This window comes from Chiloscyllium plagiosum, chromosome 23 (assembly GCF_004010195.1).
Source record: "Chiloscyllium plagiosum isolate BGI_BamShark_2017 chromosome 23, ASM401019v2, whole genome shotgun sequence".
Taxonomy (NCBI): domain Eukaryota; kingdom Metazoa; phylum Chordata; class Chondrichthyes; order Orectolobiformes; family Hemiscylliidae; genus Chiloscyllium; species Chiloscyllium plagiosum.
This window is the reverse complement of record NC_057732.1, coordinates 18,099,114-18,120,331: the sequence shown is the minus strand read 5'-3', so window position 1 is coordinate 18,120,331 and position 21,218 is coordinate 18,099,114. Positions and strand designations below refer to the sequence as shown.

Sequence of the window (21,218 nt, the reverse complement as noted above, 5' to 3'; positions counted from 1 at the left end):
CATCCAAATCATTTATGTAAATGACAAAAAGTAGAGGACTCAGCACCGATCCTTGTGGCAATCCACTGGTCACAGGCCTCCAGTCTGAAAAATAACCCTCCACCACCACCCTGTCTTCTACCTTTGAGCCAGTTCTGTAAACAAATGGCTAGTTCTCCCTGTATTCCATGAGATCCAACCTTACTAATCAGTCTCCCATGGGGAACCTTGTTGAACGCCTTACTGAAGTCCATATAGATCACATCTACCGCTCTGCCCTCATCAATCCTCTTTGTTACTTCTTCAAAACACTCAATCAAGTTTGTGAGACATGATTTCCCACACACAAAGCCATGTTGACTATCCCTAATCAGTCCTTGCCTTTCCAAATACATGTACACCCTGATTGATTCGAATCTGTGTGTGAATTGCAGTTCCCAACTGTGAAAATTCTGATCACAAGCTATCTTGACCATGTCATTGGTCACTGCAGATTGAAGGTAGCCACTCTAATTTAACCATAAGTGACCTTAACAGTGGCAACTACTGACTATAATGCACAAAAATAGTGCAAGATCTCATAGGCTTCCCGGAGAATATCACCTTGAATTCGATGGAAGTGAGAGGCCAACCTAGCACCTGACAAGGACAGTTACAGCTGTACTCTACTCCAGCTCAAAGACAAGATACAATAGCTGGAAATGAAAAGAATAATCAATATAGTATCGAGTCTTGCATACTGGATTGGCAGGATGGTTGCAGTGAAAAAACCTGGAAAAATAAGATTATGCTTGGGTCCAAAAGATCTCAATAAAGCTTTGAAGAGATCTCACTATCCCATGTCAGCCATTGAAAAAATTGACTACAACTTGTCATAGCAAAGGTCTTCATTACCCACAATGCAAAGGATGGTTACTGGCAAGTGAAGCTGGATGAAAGCAGCAGTTTTCTCACTACATTCTGGATACCATTCACTAGCTAAATTCTGGACACCATTCAGAAGATACAGATGGTTATCAATGCATTCAGTATTTCCATTTCTCCAGAAGAGTATGAATGCAGGCAGCGGTTGTACTGGAATCTAAACCACTGTGGATGATCCTCTACTTTATGGATATCGAGCCACAATGAAATCAATATGTTGGCCTTCACAGTGCAAGGATTTGAGTACAGATAGCTTGCTGAAACTGTACAGGGTATTGATAAGACCACAACAGGGGTGTTGTGTGCAGTTTTGGTCTCCTTATCTGAGAAAGGATGTTCTGGCAATGGAGGGTATGCAAAGACGTTTTGCCAGACTGATTCCTGGGGGACTGATGTACAGGAAGAGACTGGATTGATTAGGACTATATTCATTAGAGGTTAGAAAAACGAAGATCTCTTTGAAATCTATAAAATTCTAACAGGATTAGACAGAGTAGTAGGATTTTCGCTATCACCAGGGAGTCCAGAAGCAGGAATCATTGTCTATGGATAAGGGGCTGGTGTTTTAGGACAGAGTTGAGGAGGAATTTCTTCACCCAGTGAGCAATGAGCCTGTGGAATTCTCTGCCACAGGAAACTGTCGAGGTCAAAATGTTGAAACTTTCAAGAAAGATGTTAATTTAGTTTGTAGGACTGAAGGGATCAAGGGTATGGTTAGAAAGCAGGACAGGGTACTGAATTCAATGATCATATTGAATGGTGAAATTGGCTTGAAGGGCCAAATGGCCTACTCCTGCTCCTTTATTCTGTGTTTCTATGAAAAAAACCCTGCAGATCAAGATCAGTGTCTGTTGCAGCTAATGTGAGAGCTTGTCAGATAACCTTGAAGCTGAACAAGAAGGCAATTGAAAGGTTTCAAGTCAAGTACATGCACTGGTCAGGCAACCTTGGCCAGCTGGGCTACTCACAATGATGGATTTATGAAAAACCTTCAACAAATAAGGCATGCTGGGAAATTGAGACAAGCCTTGACCAAAGTGGCTGTGCTAATAAACATGCTGCAGAATCCAGACAGGCTGCAGCAACCGACAGACAGTATGTAATTGACCCAGCAGCTGCAGACAATACAATATTCACTTGAGTTTAGAATTGAATATTATCGACCAGTATGCCATCCGCAGACAATTGGAAACATTGAGTTGTTTACCAGACACGAATGGACACCTTAGACTCTTATTTGGAGAGGGCTACCTGACATATGTGCAACCAACACCTCCAGGAATGGATGCCTAAGGACCATCCTGCCATCAACATGTCAATGCCTAGTTGGGTCTGATTGATCAGGGTGACCGAGCCCTGATTGATCTATTGGTGGACAATGAGGACCCTCCCAAAATGATGCAAAGATGTCTAAGTATAAGAATAGTCGCAACACCACCCTCAGGAGCAGTAACTTGAGACCAACCACTGTGAAGTGAAGACACCCTGGAACCTCCCGAAGAAGACAACCAGATGATCATCACCAGGTGGATCAAGGCCAAGATCTACTGTGGTGGTGTATGATCATCCAGAGTTAAGTTAAAGCACAAGATAATTGATTAGATTGATGGTGTAAATTGTTAGTTTATAGTGTATATTGTTGTTATAGTACAGGTAGACATTCTTTATCCAAAATCACAAAATCCGAAATCTGAAGTTTTTTTTCTGAAGTTTTTTTCTCATTAACAAGGTTGTTTGGTGTGCAAACAGTTAACTCAACTCCACACCTACTCGACCCACTTCACTCAGATGTGACGTAGCGACGTGACCCAGCACTAGCAGGCATCAATTTTATTCAGTGCTTGTAGTAATCAAAAGTGGGTCTGCTGTCCGGTAATTTTTAAAACATTTTACTATGAAATTATCATTTAATCCTTTATCGGAAAAATTCCAAAATCCTAAAGACAGCTGGTCCTGAGGGTTTCAGATAAGGATTGTCTACCTGTATTAATTGTAGTAAATAAATAAATATTAGCATTTTTTACTATTATTGAGAGTCTACTTGCAGATATGTGTTATCACACTGAGTGGCAGGCACAACACAACTGACAGAAAAAGGGCTTCACCCAGATCTAAACAAGCCGAGTGCTGTGGCAGATGTGACAACCAAAGTCTGTGAAAGCAGTGCAAGAGATGCATGAACCATTAGCGCATGAACTATTTAGCCAAGTTCTTCTCAAAATTGTCATCAGAACATGAATGTCTGTACAAGTTCAAGGCTAAGGCTCGGGAGCAGAATGAGAAACAGCTTCCTCTAGAATCAAGCAATGAGGTGACAATAAAACTAAGGTACATGCCAATGTTTAAGTCACATTGTCGTGTGATACCAGAGACCAAATATGGAGAAGCCCTAATACAGGAAAGACAACTAATTGTACCTTCAACCAGGGCATTAACACAGACTGATGCCACACTTAGGTTTAGAATGAATGCTTGGTTATGGTCTTTAATTGTGAACATTTTAATCAATATCTATTTAGGAGAGACAAAATGACAGTGGAGTCTGAACACTTCAAAGTACCTTCCTCCACTTTTATCTGCTGCAAAGTTTATGCAAAGAATGTTACTTTGTTTGCAGAGATACTATCTGGATATGAAATACAAACAAGGAATGTAGTTATACATTTCAATATGCAGTTGAGAACAGCGCTCCCTATGAAGACATCTGAGGATGCTAAGACAGTGTATGAAATATTCCACATTCAGCAAGAAGCAAAAGGTTGAAATGCTCTAGATGTCATTAATCCAGCAGACATAATGAATTTGACAGAAAAGGTTATTGCTTAAATCAAGCAAATTATATAACTTCCCAAGTGCTACAGGAAACAATGCTGAAAGGATGTCCTCAAAGCATAAAGAACACTTCTGTTACTATATGTGAGCGTTGGGCATACACAAGTGGGTAATAGAGTCATTATCCTGAAAAAGGTGATAAAAGAGATGCTGATACCTATCAATGTAAGCCATCATGGAAATGAGTTTAATCGGAGAAAGGCAAGAGAAGTGTTCTATTAATACGTAATATTTTGCTGTTTACACCTACTTCTTAGTAAGTAGGTTTTGCATAGTGAAAAATTAATTCACACAAAAACGTTGAGCATTACCGTAAAGCTTTGAATTGGCAGAGGCCTTACATGGTATAACTCAGCTGCTTCAGCCTGAACTGATTTTAAAGAAAGGTGGAATCTTACTTTGCTTCATTCCAATGTCAGATGAAAATTCATCTCCAAACTCAATAGATTTACCCTAAACCCGCATCATTGTTCCAATGAAGGACCTTAGATCTAAATACAAGCTTGTACATAAAACCAGGATTAAAAATTAGAAACTGAAATTAAATGTTTACCATATTTAAATATATTTTAGTTGAATAAATGATAATATTAAAATATCAAGGTTAAGTAAGTGAGTTTGGACATTAAATCTGGGACAAAAACATTTCTATTTTCCTTTGTTTATAATGCATGCATTGACTTGGTTGAAATAAATCTTTGTTTATCCAAAGTGTTTCAGGAAAATGAAATAATTTGGATGAAAGAATAGTCTGTTGTATGCAGGAGCCAACACATTGCAAAAGGACCAAAGTCAGAGATCGAAAGATAACAATACAGCCAATATTTTCCAATTAGTGCTTATATCCAATGAGGCTCTCGATCGAGGATGTAGCTCTATAGGGTTTATTCTCTAAAGTATTGTGGCATTGAAGTAAAAACAGAATACATATTAAAACATCGGTCAAAAATTGAAATTCATCACATTTGGGATTGGTTAGAGTTGTCATTAGTCCTTAATTAATGTTTACTGACATAGTTAAAGAAAAGAGATTTATCAGGGTCATCAGAACACTGAGAGAAGTCACAGAAAGAGAACAATCCTACTCTTTCAGTTATCTCACGTACTTAGCTGTATTTCTGGCACAAACAAAGCACTGTGAACTGCCTTGTTTGCTTTCTTTTCATGTAATGAATAAATCACAAATAAAAGATCAGGCTATTTTCTATTTAATTCTGTAGTAATGGATTCTTACAAAAAGGAGTATATTCACTCAGAGCTGTCAAAAGAAGCAGAGTCAATAATTCAATAACATACCTGTATAGAAATGTAATTTAGATAATCTGACACTGAAACAGCATTTCTGGATTCATTCATAAATTTAGGTACAGCACTTTCAGCTTCCTGCTTTATTAATAAATACCTGTAATACATTCAAAGAGATGATATAAGTAAACATGTCAAGTGCTTGACTCTCCTCAAATGTTAATTCAAAGTGGCTGCAACTCTTCATTTTTGTTACTAATAGCTACAGTTTTAGATCATTGAATTGTCCTGAAATACACACAGCATCTTAGATACATTCACAGTAATACTTATTTTAGGTAAGATCCCAAGCACTTGATGCAATGACTGAAACTTTAGAATGCAAACATAGTAATTTCAGACTTAGAAGTAACGAGAGAGACAGCTTGTACTAATTCAAACGGGCCCTAAACCACATTGTTATTTTCTGTTCTTTCAAGTAGAATTTGAACATCATTTGCTCTGAATGGCACATGTTGAACATGTGTGTCAGTTGTGGGTGCAAAAGGGTTGTTCCATCCATGGGAGATAATGATCATAGCCAGATCCTACATGTTGAATAACTTTGCTTTGCAAAGGTACACTATCATAGTGTTCCAGAGAGTAGGAAGCCCCAAATAATTAAATAGGAATCTTAATACGAACCATCCTACAATCTGTTGTTCGACACACTTTCTGTTCATTGTGTTAGTAGTCCTACCTTTCCATGTCTTCCACAACTATCTTTTTACTGATAGTGCCTTAAATCTATCAAACAACTTGTGACAATCACAAGCCTACCCTCAGATACCTGAGTCAGAAATCTCTGCAGAGCTGTCCTACTTTGCTAAAGTAGCGTCAATGGAAGGGCAGCAGAAACACCATCTGCATGAAACATGGAATGCAGCCTCAGGATAAAGGAATATTATTCAGGACTGAGATAGGGAGAAATCATTCAGAGAGGTTGTGAATCTTTGGAATTCAGGACTAAAGTAGATTGTAGATGTTCATCATTGGGTATATTCAAGGCTAGGATCAATGAAGGTTAGATCTTTTGGAAATTCAAGGCACACAGTGAACAAGTGAAGTTGAGACTGAAAGTGGACTTCAACCATGATTGTAATCAATGGTAGATCTGGCTCACAAAGTTGAGTGCTCTACTCCTGCTCCTATCTCCAATGCTTGAAGATGCTGCAGACCTCTTGTAGCAGCAGCAATTTTCAACTGAGAAACTGTCAAGTTCCCAATCACAAGAGGCCTGGAACTCACAGAGTTTGTGCAATCATCTTTTTCTGAAAAACAGACAAGCGTCAGCAAACTAAGCAGGCAAATTCTCTTCATACAATATCCTAATTTCAGTGTTTTGATCTGTCAGAAAATCTGGGCTTTAGAATCATGAAAATTATAGTATATTATACCTGTACCCCTACTAGTTCTTCAACTGTAGATACTCCCAATCCCATTTCCAACGATGTTATATTCTGTCTACTTAAATACATCATCAGGTGTTTTTTGAATTATGGTATATAGCATTTGCTTCAATGGTCAGGTGGGGTAAATAATTTCAAAGTGTGCTATGCTTCTGATGATGATTGCTGCTGAAAATGTGTTGCTGGAAAAGTGCAGCAGGTCAGGCAGCATCCAAGGAACAGGAGAATCGACGTTTCGGGCATAAGCCCTTCTTCAGGAATGAGGAAAGTGTGTCCAGCAGGCTAAGATAAAAGGTAGGGAGGAGGGACTTGGGGGAGGGGCGTTGGAAATGCGATAGGTGGAAGGAGGAGGTCAAGGTGAGGGTGATAGGCCGGAGTGGGGTGGGGGTGGAGAGGTCAGGAAGAAGATTGCAGGTTAGGAAGGCGGTGCTGAGTTCGAGGGATTTGACTGAGACAAGGTGGGGGGAGGGGAAATGAGGAAACTGGAGAAATCTGAGTTCATCCCTTGTGGTTGGAGGGTTCCTAGGCGGAAGATGAGGCGCTCTTCCTCCAATCGTCGTGTTGCTATGGTCTGGCGATGGAGGAGGCAAAGAACCTGCATGTCCTTGGTGGAGTGGGAGGGGGAGTTGAAGTGTTGAGCCACGGAGTGGTTGGGTTGGTTGGTCCGGGTGTCCCAGAGGTGTTCTCTGAACCGTTCCGTAAGTATTCCCAGAGGTGTTCTCTGAACCGTTCCGCAAGTATTCCTAGAGATGTTCTCTGAACCTTTCCACAAGTATTCCCAGAGGTGTTCTCAACTCCCCCTCCCACTCCAAAGACATGCAGGTCCTTGGACTCCTCCAGATACTAACAGATAGCTAACAGATACTGCCTCAGGCAAAAGGCTTTCAAGTTTTTAAAAAACTTCTACAATGAAAGGGGAATGGCCAGTTCTCCCAGCTCAGTTTCTGTCTGGTTTGGTTTGGTTTTAGCAAGCCATCAGTTGTGAAGCTGCTTGACCCAAAGAAGCAATTCATGCTGATCCTCCCTCTGTCTGACATCTCTCCTGTAAGACCCTGTGTTGGACTTTTCCCTTTTTTGCCAAGGGGTGTTTATAGGGGTTGTTGCAAGTACTTGGAACAGCATCATTAAGTTGGGATAATCTGTTGGGTTTTCGGATAGGTTAAGCTGTTCTGTATTCTGTTTTCTTTTGTTCGTGTTTCATTTGGTAATCTTGTAAATAAATTCAGTTTTGTTTAAAACTAAGTTGTTGGGCCAGGTGCATCACTCCTGGAATATCCACACTGAACCTGCTTAAAACAAATAGCAAAGTTAGGGTATGGAATACTTTCTTTGAGAGCGTCTGGTCTGGTCCATAATACAGCAGAATGAATGTTATACACAAAATACCCTGTAAGGACTGCAACAAAAGTTACATTGGACAAACAGGCAGGAAACTAGCCACCAGCATACATGAGCACCAACTGGCCACCAAAAGACGTGACCAACTACCACTTGGTATCCATACACACAGATAAAGAGGGACACTAGTTCGACTGGGACAATATATGCATCCTAGGACAGACTAAATAAAAGATATGTGCAGGAATTCCTAGAGGCCAGACATTCAAACCGGAACCCATTTACCAACCTCTCAGAAACAGAACCAGAAATGATATCACCTACCACAACAAACCAAGCAAGTGAAACAGAACACCAATGCTTCACTGGAGGCTCACAGATGACGTTACCTAGCATTGTGATGAAACATCTGAGAACAAACTCACCAGCTCAGCAAGCAAACATACAACCTGACTCAATATACATGGAATAGTGACATTCCAAAAAGATAAAGAAGTTTCAAGCAAGGACACATCATGTGTGGTTAACTTAAAAGGTTAAAACTAGTATTAACCTTAAAGAAAAAGAATATAGTTATACAAAAGTGGATGGCAGGTCAGAAGCCCCACAAAACCTGCAAACGAGGAATAAACAATGATCCATCAGGTAGTGGTGCCACTGACGTACTATAGGGAAATACGGCAGTTAACATGCAAAATTCCAATCACTAAATCCCTAGCTTGCATCTGCCAGTACTTCGACTGGCCAAAGCTCCACATGGATGAAGTAAAGATTTGAAGAACTTTACACACATGCCAGGTAAACCCCAACCCATATTAAAGCCTTGAACCAATGACTCCCATATCACACTGCTATGAATATCCGCATGATTGGGACAAAGGCTTTCTCCTATTCACCATCAGGAATCCCAATAATTCCACAGGTTTTGTTCAATCTGAATCAGTTAATGGGCCTCACGTACAAGGGCCTCTGAAACTATTCAACAAGAGATTTTTAGAAGAGAAGGAGGAAGTCACCATGTAAGACTATGTAGTGGAGTTCTCAAAATAACTCTTGTGAGCCTGTGAAATGGCTCAAAAACACGAAAAACTTCCAAATAGTGATTGAAACAAAAAACAGACAAACACGCAAGGATCTGAACCTTTCAACCAGGAATTCATGTGTTTATGCTCCTACTAACACTAGGTTCAGTAGCCCATACAGAGTAGCCAAGAAGCTTGGGAAGTGAATTAACTCACCAAAACCCAGATTGAGGAAAAAAGCAAAAAAGCAAAAGCTAAAACAATACCATTGCTGAAAAGGAAACAAGCAGATAATCGACCTAGAAGACAAGGGTCACAGCAGGAATAAATTAGAGGGAAATGTGAGTGAGGGTCTCACCAATATAAAAGTATTAGTAAACTTAGACTTCTTATTCATCCAAGTAGGTGCAGAATGGAAATTTAACAGGGCTGTTCACTGCTCTCAAGAATTTTTACAGAGAGAAGGCAGACTGCACTATCCCAACTCTACCCAATGTGGGTGTGGGAGAGGCCTCTCCAATAAGGCAACATCCCTATTATAGACCAAGAAAACCTGACCCAAATAACATATCAAGGGCATATAGTCAGTCAAGGAGGAGTACTGTCTAGTGCCGCAAAAGTTGGAAGCAGTAGTACAGTTTCCCATTCCCTTAATAAAACGGGAAATCGTGTGTTTCTTGGGGTGTGTCAGTTCTACCAAAGGTTTGCTCCACTGCGCTGCTGACAAATCTATTATAGAAAAGCAGCAAGGATAGTATGGACTGAGAAACGTCAAACTGCTTTTGCAAAACTGAAGGTCACATTCACATTGGAGCCTTGGCTTGCAGCTCTAACCTTTAAACAAGCATTGAAAGTAACCATTGACACTTGCAACATTGATGAATGTTCCCCTTCAGGAAGATGTATCTTCAAAAGAAAGACCATTCTGGAACTACTCCATTGTAGACAAGGAAACTGTAGATTTATTACTAGCTCTGAAACACTTCAAGATAATGTTCCAAGTGGGTAGTGAGAGAACAAAGTCTATAATGACCACAGCTTTTGTGGAAAGATTTCAAGACCTAGAAGGCCAAGTTAATCTTGTTTTATTAATTTTTAATTCTTTCCTTCAACAATGTCACCTGAAAATTAACAACATTATAAGGAAATCAATTCTGATTGCAGACAACTTGTCCAGAATCTAGAGACCCAGTTGGAACTGAAGAGGAATTGACCAAGGCTAAGAGAATGAATGTGTGTTTGAAAGTGTGTTTATTGTTTTATATATTCATCTCTTTTTCACTCTTTGTAATTAAATGGAAATGAATCTCATTTAATTTTTCTGGCACGAAAAGTGAGTTGATAATGGGTCAGAATCTCTAAATATGATGGACGTTTTAGTCCCTAATTCTAAAATGTGTTTTTTTAAAAAACAGGACTACTACACAAATTAGATTTAGATATATTGTAACATATATAAAAGTACAGTGAAAAGTACTTTTTCGTGCACTATACACAAAATGTCACAATGCTCTGGTCTCATCTTGAAGCATTGAATATAATGCAAGATTTTACAGCAGTAGAGTTCATTTTATTCTCTTCTTCTTGATAATCACAGGTGCAAAAGAAAATTCTGTGTGGGACATATGGGAAACACCAAAGAAAACTTTAAATAGATTGGACAGTGAACTCTTGTGACCACAAAGGTAACAAGGGACGGATGAACCCGTACTCAACAGCAAGTCACCCCCTACAGGTTATGTCCGAAACAGGAGTTATGTTTTGATTTTTGCCTTAAAGAATACATAAGGAGTGGGATTAAGAAGCCAGTTCCCAATCTACAGAAGTGTGCTAGTGGACTTGAAAATTCACACACGTACCATTCTGTGTTCAAGCATTAGCATGCTGTGAAAGTCACAATTGAATCAATACTCCTCACCAGCCATGAAGTGTAGGTAAAGACCCTGTTTCATTCTGAGTGCTAAAGGTTAGCTAGCCAGCAGGACAACAAAAGGAAGACTTTCTCACTCTAAGTGCTGCAAATTATTTAACAACGGAATCTGGGCAAAGGAACTTCAGACAGCCAACAAAACCAAGAAACCAGCTATTCAACTCCCAACGTCAACACTGCTAGTAACCTCCACTGTTACGGTTCCCAATGGCCAACTGTCTGATCCTTGTGGACAATTCAGAGACTCATTTTTAAAAAACTTTTATTCTTTTGAACTCACCTCTTTTTCTAATGTGTGAGTCTATGTAGCATTATTAATTCTCCATGCATTTAATGATTAATAAACTGATCTTTTTAATTGAGTCAAGAAAGCCAATTCAACTGGATTCTTTTAAATCGTAAGTTAATTTGGGCCTGAGAGACAGGTGTCCATAAAGGAGGTGACCTTGATGAAGTAATCTTGTTGCAACTGACTGAGGAGGTGAGTGAATAAAGAGGCACCAGTACATCCATCCTCACTCAAAAACTTAACAGTTCACGGCATCTTATCTGGAATTGGAGAACCTTGCCCAGGGTCTGATCAAAACATGCATTGGTTTCAAATTTTCCAAAATTTCTAGGTACGGGAAGGATTGCATTAAAACTAAAATTGCTGAAAGTAGCAAATATAACTTGTTTATTCAAGTTATATTGCAAGTATTAATCTACAAAACATAGTTTAAATGGTTTCCACTGTATTTATACTTTTCTTAAATGAGGACACCAATAGTATGCACAATACTCCAGATGTAGTATTATCAGTGTTCTGTATGACAGAAGCATAACTTTCTTCTATCCAGAGAAACAGAAAGAAGAAAACTACAGGACAGTTAGCTTAATATTTGTCATAGGGAAAATGTTAGGAATGCTTAGAGAAGTTTAAGGTAATCAGGCAGAGTCAACATAATTTTCTGTAAGGGAAATCATGTTTAACTAATTAACTGCATGTCTTTGAGCAAGTGACATGCTGTAGATAAAGGAGAAGCAGTGGATATTGTGAACTTAGATTTCCAAAGGCATTTGGCAAAATGCCAGTTTAAAGGTGATTATGAAAATTAAAAGCTCATGCTATATGGGGTAACCTATTGGAATGGATAGAAGATTGGCTAGATGACAAGAAACAGAAAATAGGCATAAATGGATAATTTTCTATTTGGCAAGATGTAGTGAGTTGAAACTTTATTGCTGGAACAGCACAGCAGGTCAGGCAGCATCCAGGGAACAGGAGATTCGACGTTTCGGGCACAGGCCCTTCTTGGCATTCCTGAAGAAGGGCCTGTGCCCGAAACGTCGAATCTCCTGTTCCCTGGATGCTGCCTGACCTGCTGTGCTGTTCCAGCAATAAAGTTTCAACTTTGATCTCCAGCATCTGCAGACCTTACTTTCTCCTCGAAGATGTAGTGAGTAGCATGTCAGAGGAATCAATGCTGGTGTTTCCACTTCTTACAAATTTTTAGAAATAGGTTGGACAAAGGAACAAAAATCATGGTTACTAAAGTTGTTGGTGAAAGATAGGTAAGTAGTTAATTTTTGAAGAAGACATATAAGAAAGTTACAAAGGTTTGGTCAATGGACTGTAATTAGGGATAACGTGAAATTGTTAATTTCAGCAATTAGAGTGAAAAAAATGGGCATTTTATCTCAACAGTGAGTGCATGAACATGGATCTGGGTATACATTTCCATGTTTGCAAATTACCTGTACACTAGTACAGCAAATAGTTAGGTAAGCTAACGGAATGTTTTATTTATTACTTGAGGAAATGAAAACAAAAGCAGGGAAGTTATGCTTCTGTCATACGAACACTAGTAATACCACATCTGGAGTACGGTGCATAGTACTGGTCTCCTCATTTAAGAAAATATACAATGGAAACTATTTAGACCATGCTTTATAGACTAATACTTGCAATGGAAGGTTTGTCTTTGGAAGAAACTGCACTTTATTGCATATAGTTCTGGTCTCCATACCATGTATTGCATATAGTTATGGTCACCACACTATCAGAAGGATGTGGATGCTTTGGAAAGGGTACAGAAAGGTTTACCAGGATGATGTCTGGAATGTGGGATTTTAGGTATAAGAAAAGACTGGGTTCATTTTCACTGAAACACAGGAGACTGATGGGCAACCTGATAGAAGTTTGCAAGATTATGAATGGGATGGATAGAATGGGAAGTATGCAGCTTTTTCCCAGGGTGGATAGCTTAATTACTAGGGGATACGTGGGGGGGGGCAGTTGTTTAAAAGAGATGTGCGAGGCAAGATTTTCACACAAAGGGTGATTGCCTGGAATGTGCTGCCAGAAGAGGTAGTAGGAGCAGACACAATAGCAGCATTCAAGAGGCACCTGAACAAATACATGAATAGGAAGGGCTTAAAGGGATACGGAGCCTGTAAGTGAAGACAGTTTTAGAATGGAAGGGCAAAATGTGTCAGTGTAGGCTTGGAGGGCTGAAGGGCCTGGTCCTGCACTGTATTGTTCTCTGTTCTTTGAAAGACATTCTAACAAGGGATTTTAAAAAAGTTCAAGATAATCGGGTAACAAGGAAACTTTGGAGAGGCTAGACTTGGATACTTATATTTTCTGGAGTTCAGAAGAGAATAAAGTGACTTGACTGAATCATGCTGAGAGGTATTGACTGGTTGGATGTGATAAGAATGTTTCCTCTTGAGGGAGGATTTAGCTCTAGGGTTACTGTTCAAAAATCCATTGTCATCCATTTCAGAAAGAGGTGAGAAGAAATTTTTCTGAGAAAAGGCCATGTTCTTTGAGGGAGAAAGTCTTTGAATAATTTTAAAGCAAAGATAGTTATATTTTTGACACAAAAAAACCCAAAAGAACTCTAGATGCTGGAAATATAAAAAAAAATAGAAAATGTTAGAAATTCTCAGCAGGTCTGGCAACATTAATGGAGAGAAATCAGAGTTAACGTTTCAGGTCCAGTGAGGGTTCTGAAGAAGGGCCATTGGACATGAAGTGTTAACTTTGATTTCTCTTCACAGATGCCACCAGACCTACTAAGATTTTCCAGCAATTTCTGTTTTTGTTCCAGGTATATTCTTGTTAAACGAGGAGATGAAAGGTTATCGGTGCTAGGTGGGTATATGGAGAAATTAGATCAGCAATGATCTTATTGAATGGTAGAGCAGACTCAAGGGCCTAGTGACCTACATTTGCTCCTATTCATATGTCATATGTGTAGAAATATAGAGATAAAAAATGATACTATTTCAAGCGGATTCATGGATAGTAAATTCAAATTATTTTCCTTTGAAAAAATTTCTCCTGCAGTTTCCTAACACTGCAACATTAACACATTCATAATGACTTTTCAAGCCTGTACCACTGAGTTTCAAAGCAAACTGAAATGACACCCAAATACTACCTTTCAGTCCCAAATTTAGGTTTCAATAATTTCAGTTCAGGATTAATGGCACGCTCCTCTTTGTTCTTGGACAAAATGTAGGATGCAAAACACTTGGAAGGGTGTACATCTACCGCTGGAGAAGTTACCATTGGATCCTAAAGAACAGAATGAAAACATGTCCTGTGATAAGTACCTTCGTACATTTGGATCCATTTTGGATCCATTTTGTAATACTGATTCACTCAAGTCCTTTAACTTTGAGATTACTACCAGTGAATTTCCAAAGCATAACTCTTCCAAGGCAAGCCAAATTTAGAAGTACAGATGTTCACGAAAATTGATTCCCTGCAAGGTCTGCTAAATTAAAACTTTATGGCAGCTGGTATTAGTGAGCCACAGCATACTTCCATGTGGCTGCGGCTCACTAATACTAGCTGCCATAAAATTTAAATTTAGCAGATCCTCCAGGGAATCAATTTTTGTGAACATAGCCGACATGGAAGTACACTGGCAAAAAAATCAAGGAAAACCCAAATTTCACGACCACAGAGGCATGTCTTTAGAGCAAATTGTGAACTACAAGTTTTGAATACACTTATTTAGCCCTCTTTCAGTTTTTTTGAGTGCACCAATTTAAAAAGAGCTAACACCTAAATGTTTTAAAAAAGATTAGATTAGATTAGATTAGATTACTTACAGTGTGGAAACAGGCCCTTCGGCCGAACAAGTCCACACCGACTCACCGAAGCGCAACCCACCCATACCCGTGCATTTACCCCTTACCGAACACTACGGGCAATTTAGCATGGCCAATTCACCTAATCTGCACATTTTTGGACTGTGGGAGGAAACCAGAGCACCCTATTGGTTAAGATAAAGGTTGGTTTAATATACAACTATTGCTAAGTTGAAAAGTAAACAATGACAGTTATTAGCTAAAAGACAGATGCAAAGATTGAAAGTAGTTACAGATAAATATTCTTATAAAGATAAAACTAAGATCAGTCTCTGTCATTTCAAACTTGGCTTGGTAGAAGATTTTTCTTTGAAGTGAAAAGATTGGAGATTTGAAGTCAAAACTCTGCACATGGAATGGTTTTTGCAGTCAAATAATTGGGGAGGTTCTACCACAGGTGGATTGAGCATACCAGGTTTTAGAATGGAACAAAGGCTCCTTTGTTTTACTTTTATGGCATTGTAGGTTCCGGTGCTTGACAGCCTACTTCAGTACAATAGTGCTTTTGCTGGTTTCCCTTCCTCCACTTCCCTGTTGAGAACCCTCTCTCATAGCCAGTGTATTTCAGAATTCTTGTTGCAATTCCATCTAAAATGGTGACTCACAGCTTGTCATATCAGTACCAAAGCAAAATGGATGCTGTGTCAATTACAAATGAACCATTGCTCTACAAGGCAAAGTTAATTGTGTCGGAACTTCCTTTTAAATTTGTGTTTGGAATCTCCCAGTTCCCTGTTCTCACAGAACTTTTGAATTTTTAAACATTTAAACATATTGTGTTGCCATGGATTAATTAAACTATATATATTTTCCTTTGTTATCAGTCCTGAGATAATATGGTTCAACAGCCTTTGAACCCTCAATGGAACCAACAGTTGTGTGCTGTGCCTACCATCTTGAAAGGACACTTGAAACTTAAAACAAAGAACTGCAGATGTTGGAAATCTGAAATTTAAACGCAGCAAATGTGGCAGCATCTGTGGAGAGAAAGCAGGTTCAATGTTTTAAGCTCCTGTGAACATTTGGGACCCTACTGGATCCAAAATTTTGACCTTGCTTTTTCTACACAGATGCTGCCAGACCTGTTGAGTTTCTCCAGATATTTCTGTTTTGTTTCACTTGAAACTTAAAGGGATTTTCTTTATAGGTTACAGAGTTTAAAACTCTTGTAACAGATTACTCTTAAAAATCTGCAATATCAGAATTTCACTAACATGTCACAACGTTGTTTTATAAATATGTAAAGATAAAGGAAAAACATAGCCCTTTCAAGAGAAAAGAAAAATGTGTGTACAGAAAACTTAGAACAGATCATAATGAATATTTAACATTTGTCTTCCAAACGAAATATTTTGCATGCCTGGTGAGTTTGATGGTGAACTATCAGCATTCACCTCCATTAGCTCTACAAAACAAACTGCAATGTCAAGACTTAGCAAAAGGATCAAATTAACATGAAAATCCTTAAGATGCAGCCTACTACTTAGTGTACTACCCTGTTAAGTACTGGGATTTCTACCATTGACCCCCACCCAAATGGTAGCATTCATTTACAGCAATTCCTGTGATGTAATTTTATATTATTCCATTCTCGTGTTGCTGTTAGAAACCCCATAAAAAGTCATACCTTATTTAATCAAACACAACAGCTTTTAATGACAACATAAATCGTAACTATTGTTGAAATTCTAGCTCTGAACAAAATAATTTTATTCTTGTAGAGTGCTGTTAAATTTTACCATTATGATTAATTGCTAGACATTTTTTTTTGAAAAATGTATTTTCAGAATATTTTACTTCTACCTTTGCCTCTTGTCTGTGTCCTAATCTTTATTTTTCCTCTACGTAACATTTTTTTAAAAATCTTTTGATTTTAGTGAAACTCATTTCCTGTTGGTTGTCAGTAAGAATGCTTTAATGTGATCAGCTACTTGGACAGCTTAATACATCACTGTAGCTCCATGCTAAGAATCCACATTAAAGGACATTATAATTCACTGAATTCATATATGACAATAAATATTTCCTACCCGGTCAAATAATAAATAGTCTTCTGGAATTGTATTCAAAAGCTCCTTATAAATCTCTTGGAGTTCTTCCCCATGGGACAACCCGCTGTCCAGTTCTTTTACCATTTCTGAGTCAATCTTTAAGAAAATTACAAGAAATACACTTACGTCACTTAATTCTCACTTCTTTAACAAATAAACTCAATCAATGCCAACAAGAACTTTGCACAGCCTGTTATGGTTATTGAAAAATCAGAGCATTTGCACATTCCAGGTATATTAATGCCATATGAAAACTATTATTTTCTCCTTAATTAACTAGATTTGAGAATTCAAAGGAAAAAAGCAAAAATGACAGAGAAAGAGTTCATAGACCATAAGATGTAGAAGCAGAAATAGGCCTTTTAGCACAATTCAATGAGATCATAGTTCATCTAATGATCCTCAACTTTTCTTTCCTATCTTTTTCCTATTACCTTACTAACTAAAATTCTCAGTCTTAAACGTGCTTAATGACCCAAACCAAAATTCTTTGTAATAAATAATTCCTCAGATTTACTATTCTCTGTGAGACGAAGTTCCTCCACATCTCTATTAAATGGTGACCATTTACTCTGAAATTATGCCCTTTGATCCAAGACTTTTCCACAGAGAGAAATAATCTCTCAGCATCTGCCTCATCAAGCCCTCATCAGTTTCAATGGAACATTGGAGCAGGAGTAGGCCATTCAGCCCCTTGAACCTGTCCCACCATTCAAGGGCATTATGGCTAATCTGTGGTCTACCTCCATATTCAAGCCTTTGGCCAATACTCTTTAATGCCTTTACTTAATAAAAAATTGACTACCTCATATTTAAAATTAACATCTGATCCATCATCACTGTGATTTGTGGAAGAAAGTTCCAAGCATCTACCTCTTTGTGTGTAGAAGTGGTTCCTAACATCATTCCCGAATGGTCTAGTTCTCAGATTATTCTAGAATCCTGAAGAAGTGGAAATAATCTATTCAGCCTGTGTCTTTCCTGTTAATATCATTAAGACTTTGATCAGGTTACCCCTTAACCTTTTAAATTGTAGGAAAAAAGAGGCTTAATTTGTATAAAAAATAAAAGAACTGTGCATGATGTAAAGCAAAAACAAAAACTGAAATTGCTGGAAAAACTCAGCATGTTTGACAGCTTCTGTGGAGAGAAATCAGAGTTAACTTTTCTGGTGTATGACTCTTCTTCAGAACCCTTCCTCAGACTCCTCAGTTCTGAGGAAGGATCACTTGACCAGAAATATTAACTCTGATTTCTCTCCACAGATGGTCTGAGTTTTTCCAACAATTTCTAGTTTTGTTTCTTAATTTGTATAAACTTCTCCTCATAACTTAACTCCTTAAGTCTCAGTGTCATTCTTGTAAACTTACATTGTACTCCTTCCAAGATCAACATTTCCTTCCTAATGTGTGATGCCCTGATCTGTTCGAAGTTCTCCAATTGGGAGTACTATCTGGAAAGTTACCTGATCAATCTTTTTTCAGTTGAAATGGATAATCTCATATTTGCTTACATTAAACTCCATCTGCCACAATTTTACCCAGTCACATAGTCTATCAATTCACTTAGTCGATCAAAAGTTTCAGTGAGGTTGTCATTCATTTGTCTAAATGAATTTGTCCAATGAATACAGAACAATTTAACCTCTCCTCATAAGAAAATACTTGGGTTCAATTTGTTAAACTTTTTTTGGACTGTCTCCAATGCCAAAACATCTTTCATTAAATAAGGAAGTCAAAACTGTTCACAGTTAAAAATCACACAACACCAGGTTATAGTCCAACAGGTTTAATTGGAAGCACACTAGCTTTCGGAGCGACGCTCCTTCATCAGGTGATTGTAGAGGGCTCGATCGTAACACAGAATTTATAGCAAACATTTGCAGTGTGATGTAACTGAAATTATACATTGAAGAATGTATAATTGGGAATGTATAATTTCAGTTACATCACACTGCAAATGTTTGCTATAAATTTTGTGTTACGATCGAGCCCTCCACAATCACCTGATGAAGGGACGTCGCTCCGAAAGCTAGTGTGCTTCCAAATAAACCTGTTGGACTATAACCTGGTGTTGTGTGATTTTTAACTTTGTACACCCCAGTCCAACACCGGCATCTCCAAATCAAAACTGTTCACAGTATTCTAGGTGTAGTGTGACTAGTGCTTTGCATAGTTTTAGCAAGACTTCCCTATCTTTCTACTCTATTTTATACCATATACTCTATACTTTTTTTTAAATAAAGCTTAGCATTCTATTTGTCTTCTCCATTACCTGTTGAACCTGTATGCGAGCATTTAGTGATTCTTGCATGAGGACACCCAAATGTCTCCATGCAGCTTTTGTACTCTTTTTTCACTCAAATGATATTCAGCTCTTGCATTCTTCATGCCGAATTTCCCACCATATTTTCCCACATTATATTTCATTTGCCAAGTTTTTGCCCACACAGTTAACCTGTTTATATCTTTCTGCAGACTTTTTGTGTCATCCTCACTACTTGCCTTCTTAAGTGCATATTACAGCCAAATCAAGTACAGAAGATTAATAAAGAGAAGAAAACTTAGGTTAAGATAGTAAGAAAGTAGTAAGAACAAAAATATAACTTAAAAATTGGCATTTTTAAACATTTCAAAAACAAGTTATCACCTGTAGGAATGAAACTGTACCAATTTCAGTCATGCCCTTTCTGGGTTAGAACAGTGGATTTACATTACATTAACAATTAGCATATTGTTAATAGTCTTAATTTTGTGATAAGTACAATGGGCAATTAATGTTTAAATCAAACAAGCTCTTCAAAATAACAGGCAATTATGAATAAAATGTCACTTTCACAAAGCAAGAAATGAAGTGACCAACCAGCAAGCTTGAAAATCCATATACATAATTTTTCCTTAACCCTGAACTTGCTGCATGATCTGTCCATTAATTAATGCACACTTTATTACATCATTGTTATTTGCTCAGCAAGATCTTATTTAATTACTTAATCAAAAACAATAATATTTTTACAATGTACAAATACCTCTCCCTCAATGTGATTGTATACAGCAGGATATAGTTGAAGATAGGTTTTGTCAATAAACATTCTGTCTGAAATTCGAATGTCTGCTGTTCGTGCTACCATCTTTTTGGACACCCTGACGTTGACAGTGGCAGGCTGTGCATGCTCTGTTCCCTTTCGTTGTATTCTCCGCTTTAGTTTTTGTTTTTTCTCTTCCTCCTCAAGTTCCTAAAAAAGACTCTTCTGTAGATTAATTTGCATCTCAACAAATGTAAGTATTCATGAAATTTGTATTAGAGTTTAAATTTCTTTGTTTTACCCAAACTTGTAGGCAGGTTATTGAATTGAATCGATTCATTTGGTTTTGGGAAGTAAATTACAAATATATCTTGAGCAAATCAGAACAAATGAACAGATCCTGTACAATTTACTCCTTCAATGTTCATGCAGGGTAAATTATTAAAAATGATCTATTCAGAAGAATAATGCATTATCTTACTCAGTTTACGTCTTCATTTTTAAATATACATCTTGTTAAAATGCTGATTATTTGGACACAATACATAAAGTAATGCATATAGTGTAAAAAATTAAAATAACTATTATTTTTTAACTGCATTACACATTTGTCTTGGATATTAGTATCCAGGAATAGTTATTGATACAGATGATTTAGTGATGATTAAATACTTCACAAACCACAATGTACCAGTTGTTAGGATCATTAAAAGTGCATAGTGTATCTGGCAAGGCTTAAATTAGTTAAGGAGTGAATAGAATTAGTGATGTGTACATGTGCATTAGGGACAAGCAAAACTTTTGCACTTAACTTGGTAAAGGACAATAGTGTTGCAAAGTGGGCAAGAAATGCTGGGTCAGCCAGTCATATCTTCATGTCTTGAACAAATTAAAAAATAATTATCTTTTACATGGAACATTGATTCAAATCAGCTAAGATCGTAGGAATGTAATATTCTCTCTGATGGTTGCAAAGGGCCAATATGATGTGCACTTAGCATTCTCAAATCTGTTTCCAGGCAGTCCAAAACTCCAACATAAAACAGATCCCAGTCTGGCACAACCATCAATTTGCCTCAAGGCTGCAGCAGCAATAATTGCTCTGTGGCAGTGGTCATGCCATGAGCACCAAGCCATCCCAAATCTGATGCTGATGGTAGGTAGGAGAATTTCAAGAATCACAATGCTCTTTTGCAAACACGCGTTCATAACTAAAATACTGTGGCAAAAAAATGTGCTCTGATTAAAACATTGCAGCAAATCAAAGCATTTAAAAGA

General features: G+C 37.9%; 1 protein-coding gene across 3 annotated transcripts in view; it reads right to left on the bottom strand.

The window, feature by feature from the left end:
- The window catches only part of ccdc87 (coiled-coil domain containing 87), a 115,986-nt gene that overhangs the window by 56,987 nt on the left and 37,781 nt on the right, over positions 1 to 21,218 (bottom strand). For all 3 annotated transcript variants that reach the window (XM_043713618.1, XM_043713619.1, XM_043713620.1), the window contains 4 exons: positions 19,944 to 20,150; positions 16,895 to 17,011; positions 14,147 to 14,283; positions 5,032 to 5,137 (listed from right to left, as the gene is read on the bottom strand). In XM_043713618.1, coding sequence (XP_043569553.1) covers positions 5,032 to 5,137; positions 14,147 to 14,283; positions 16,895 to 17,011; positions 19,944 to 20,150 — 567 coding nt within the window. The remainder of the gene's footprint in view (positions 1 to 5,031; positions 5,138 to 14,146; positions 14,284 to 16,894; positions 17,012 to 19,943; positions 20,151 to 21,218) is intronic.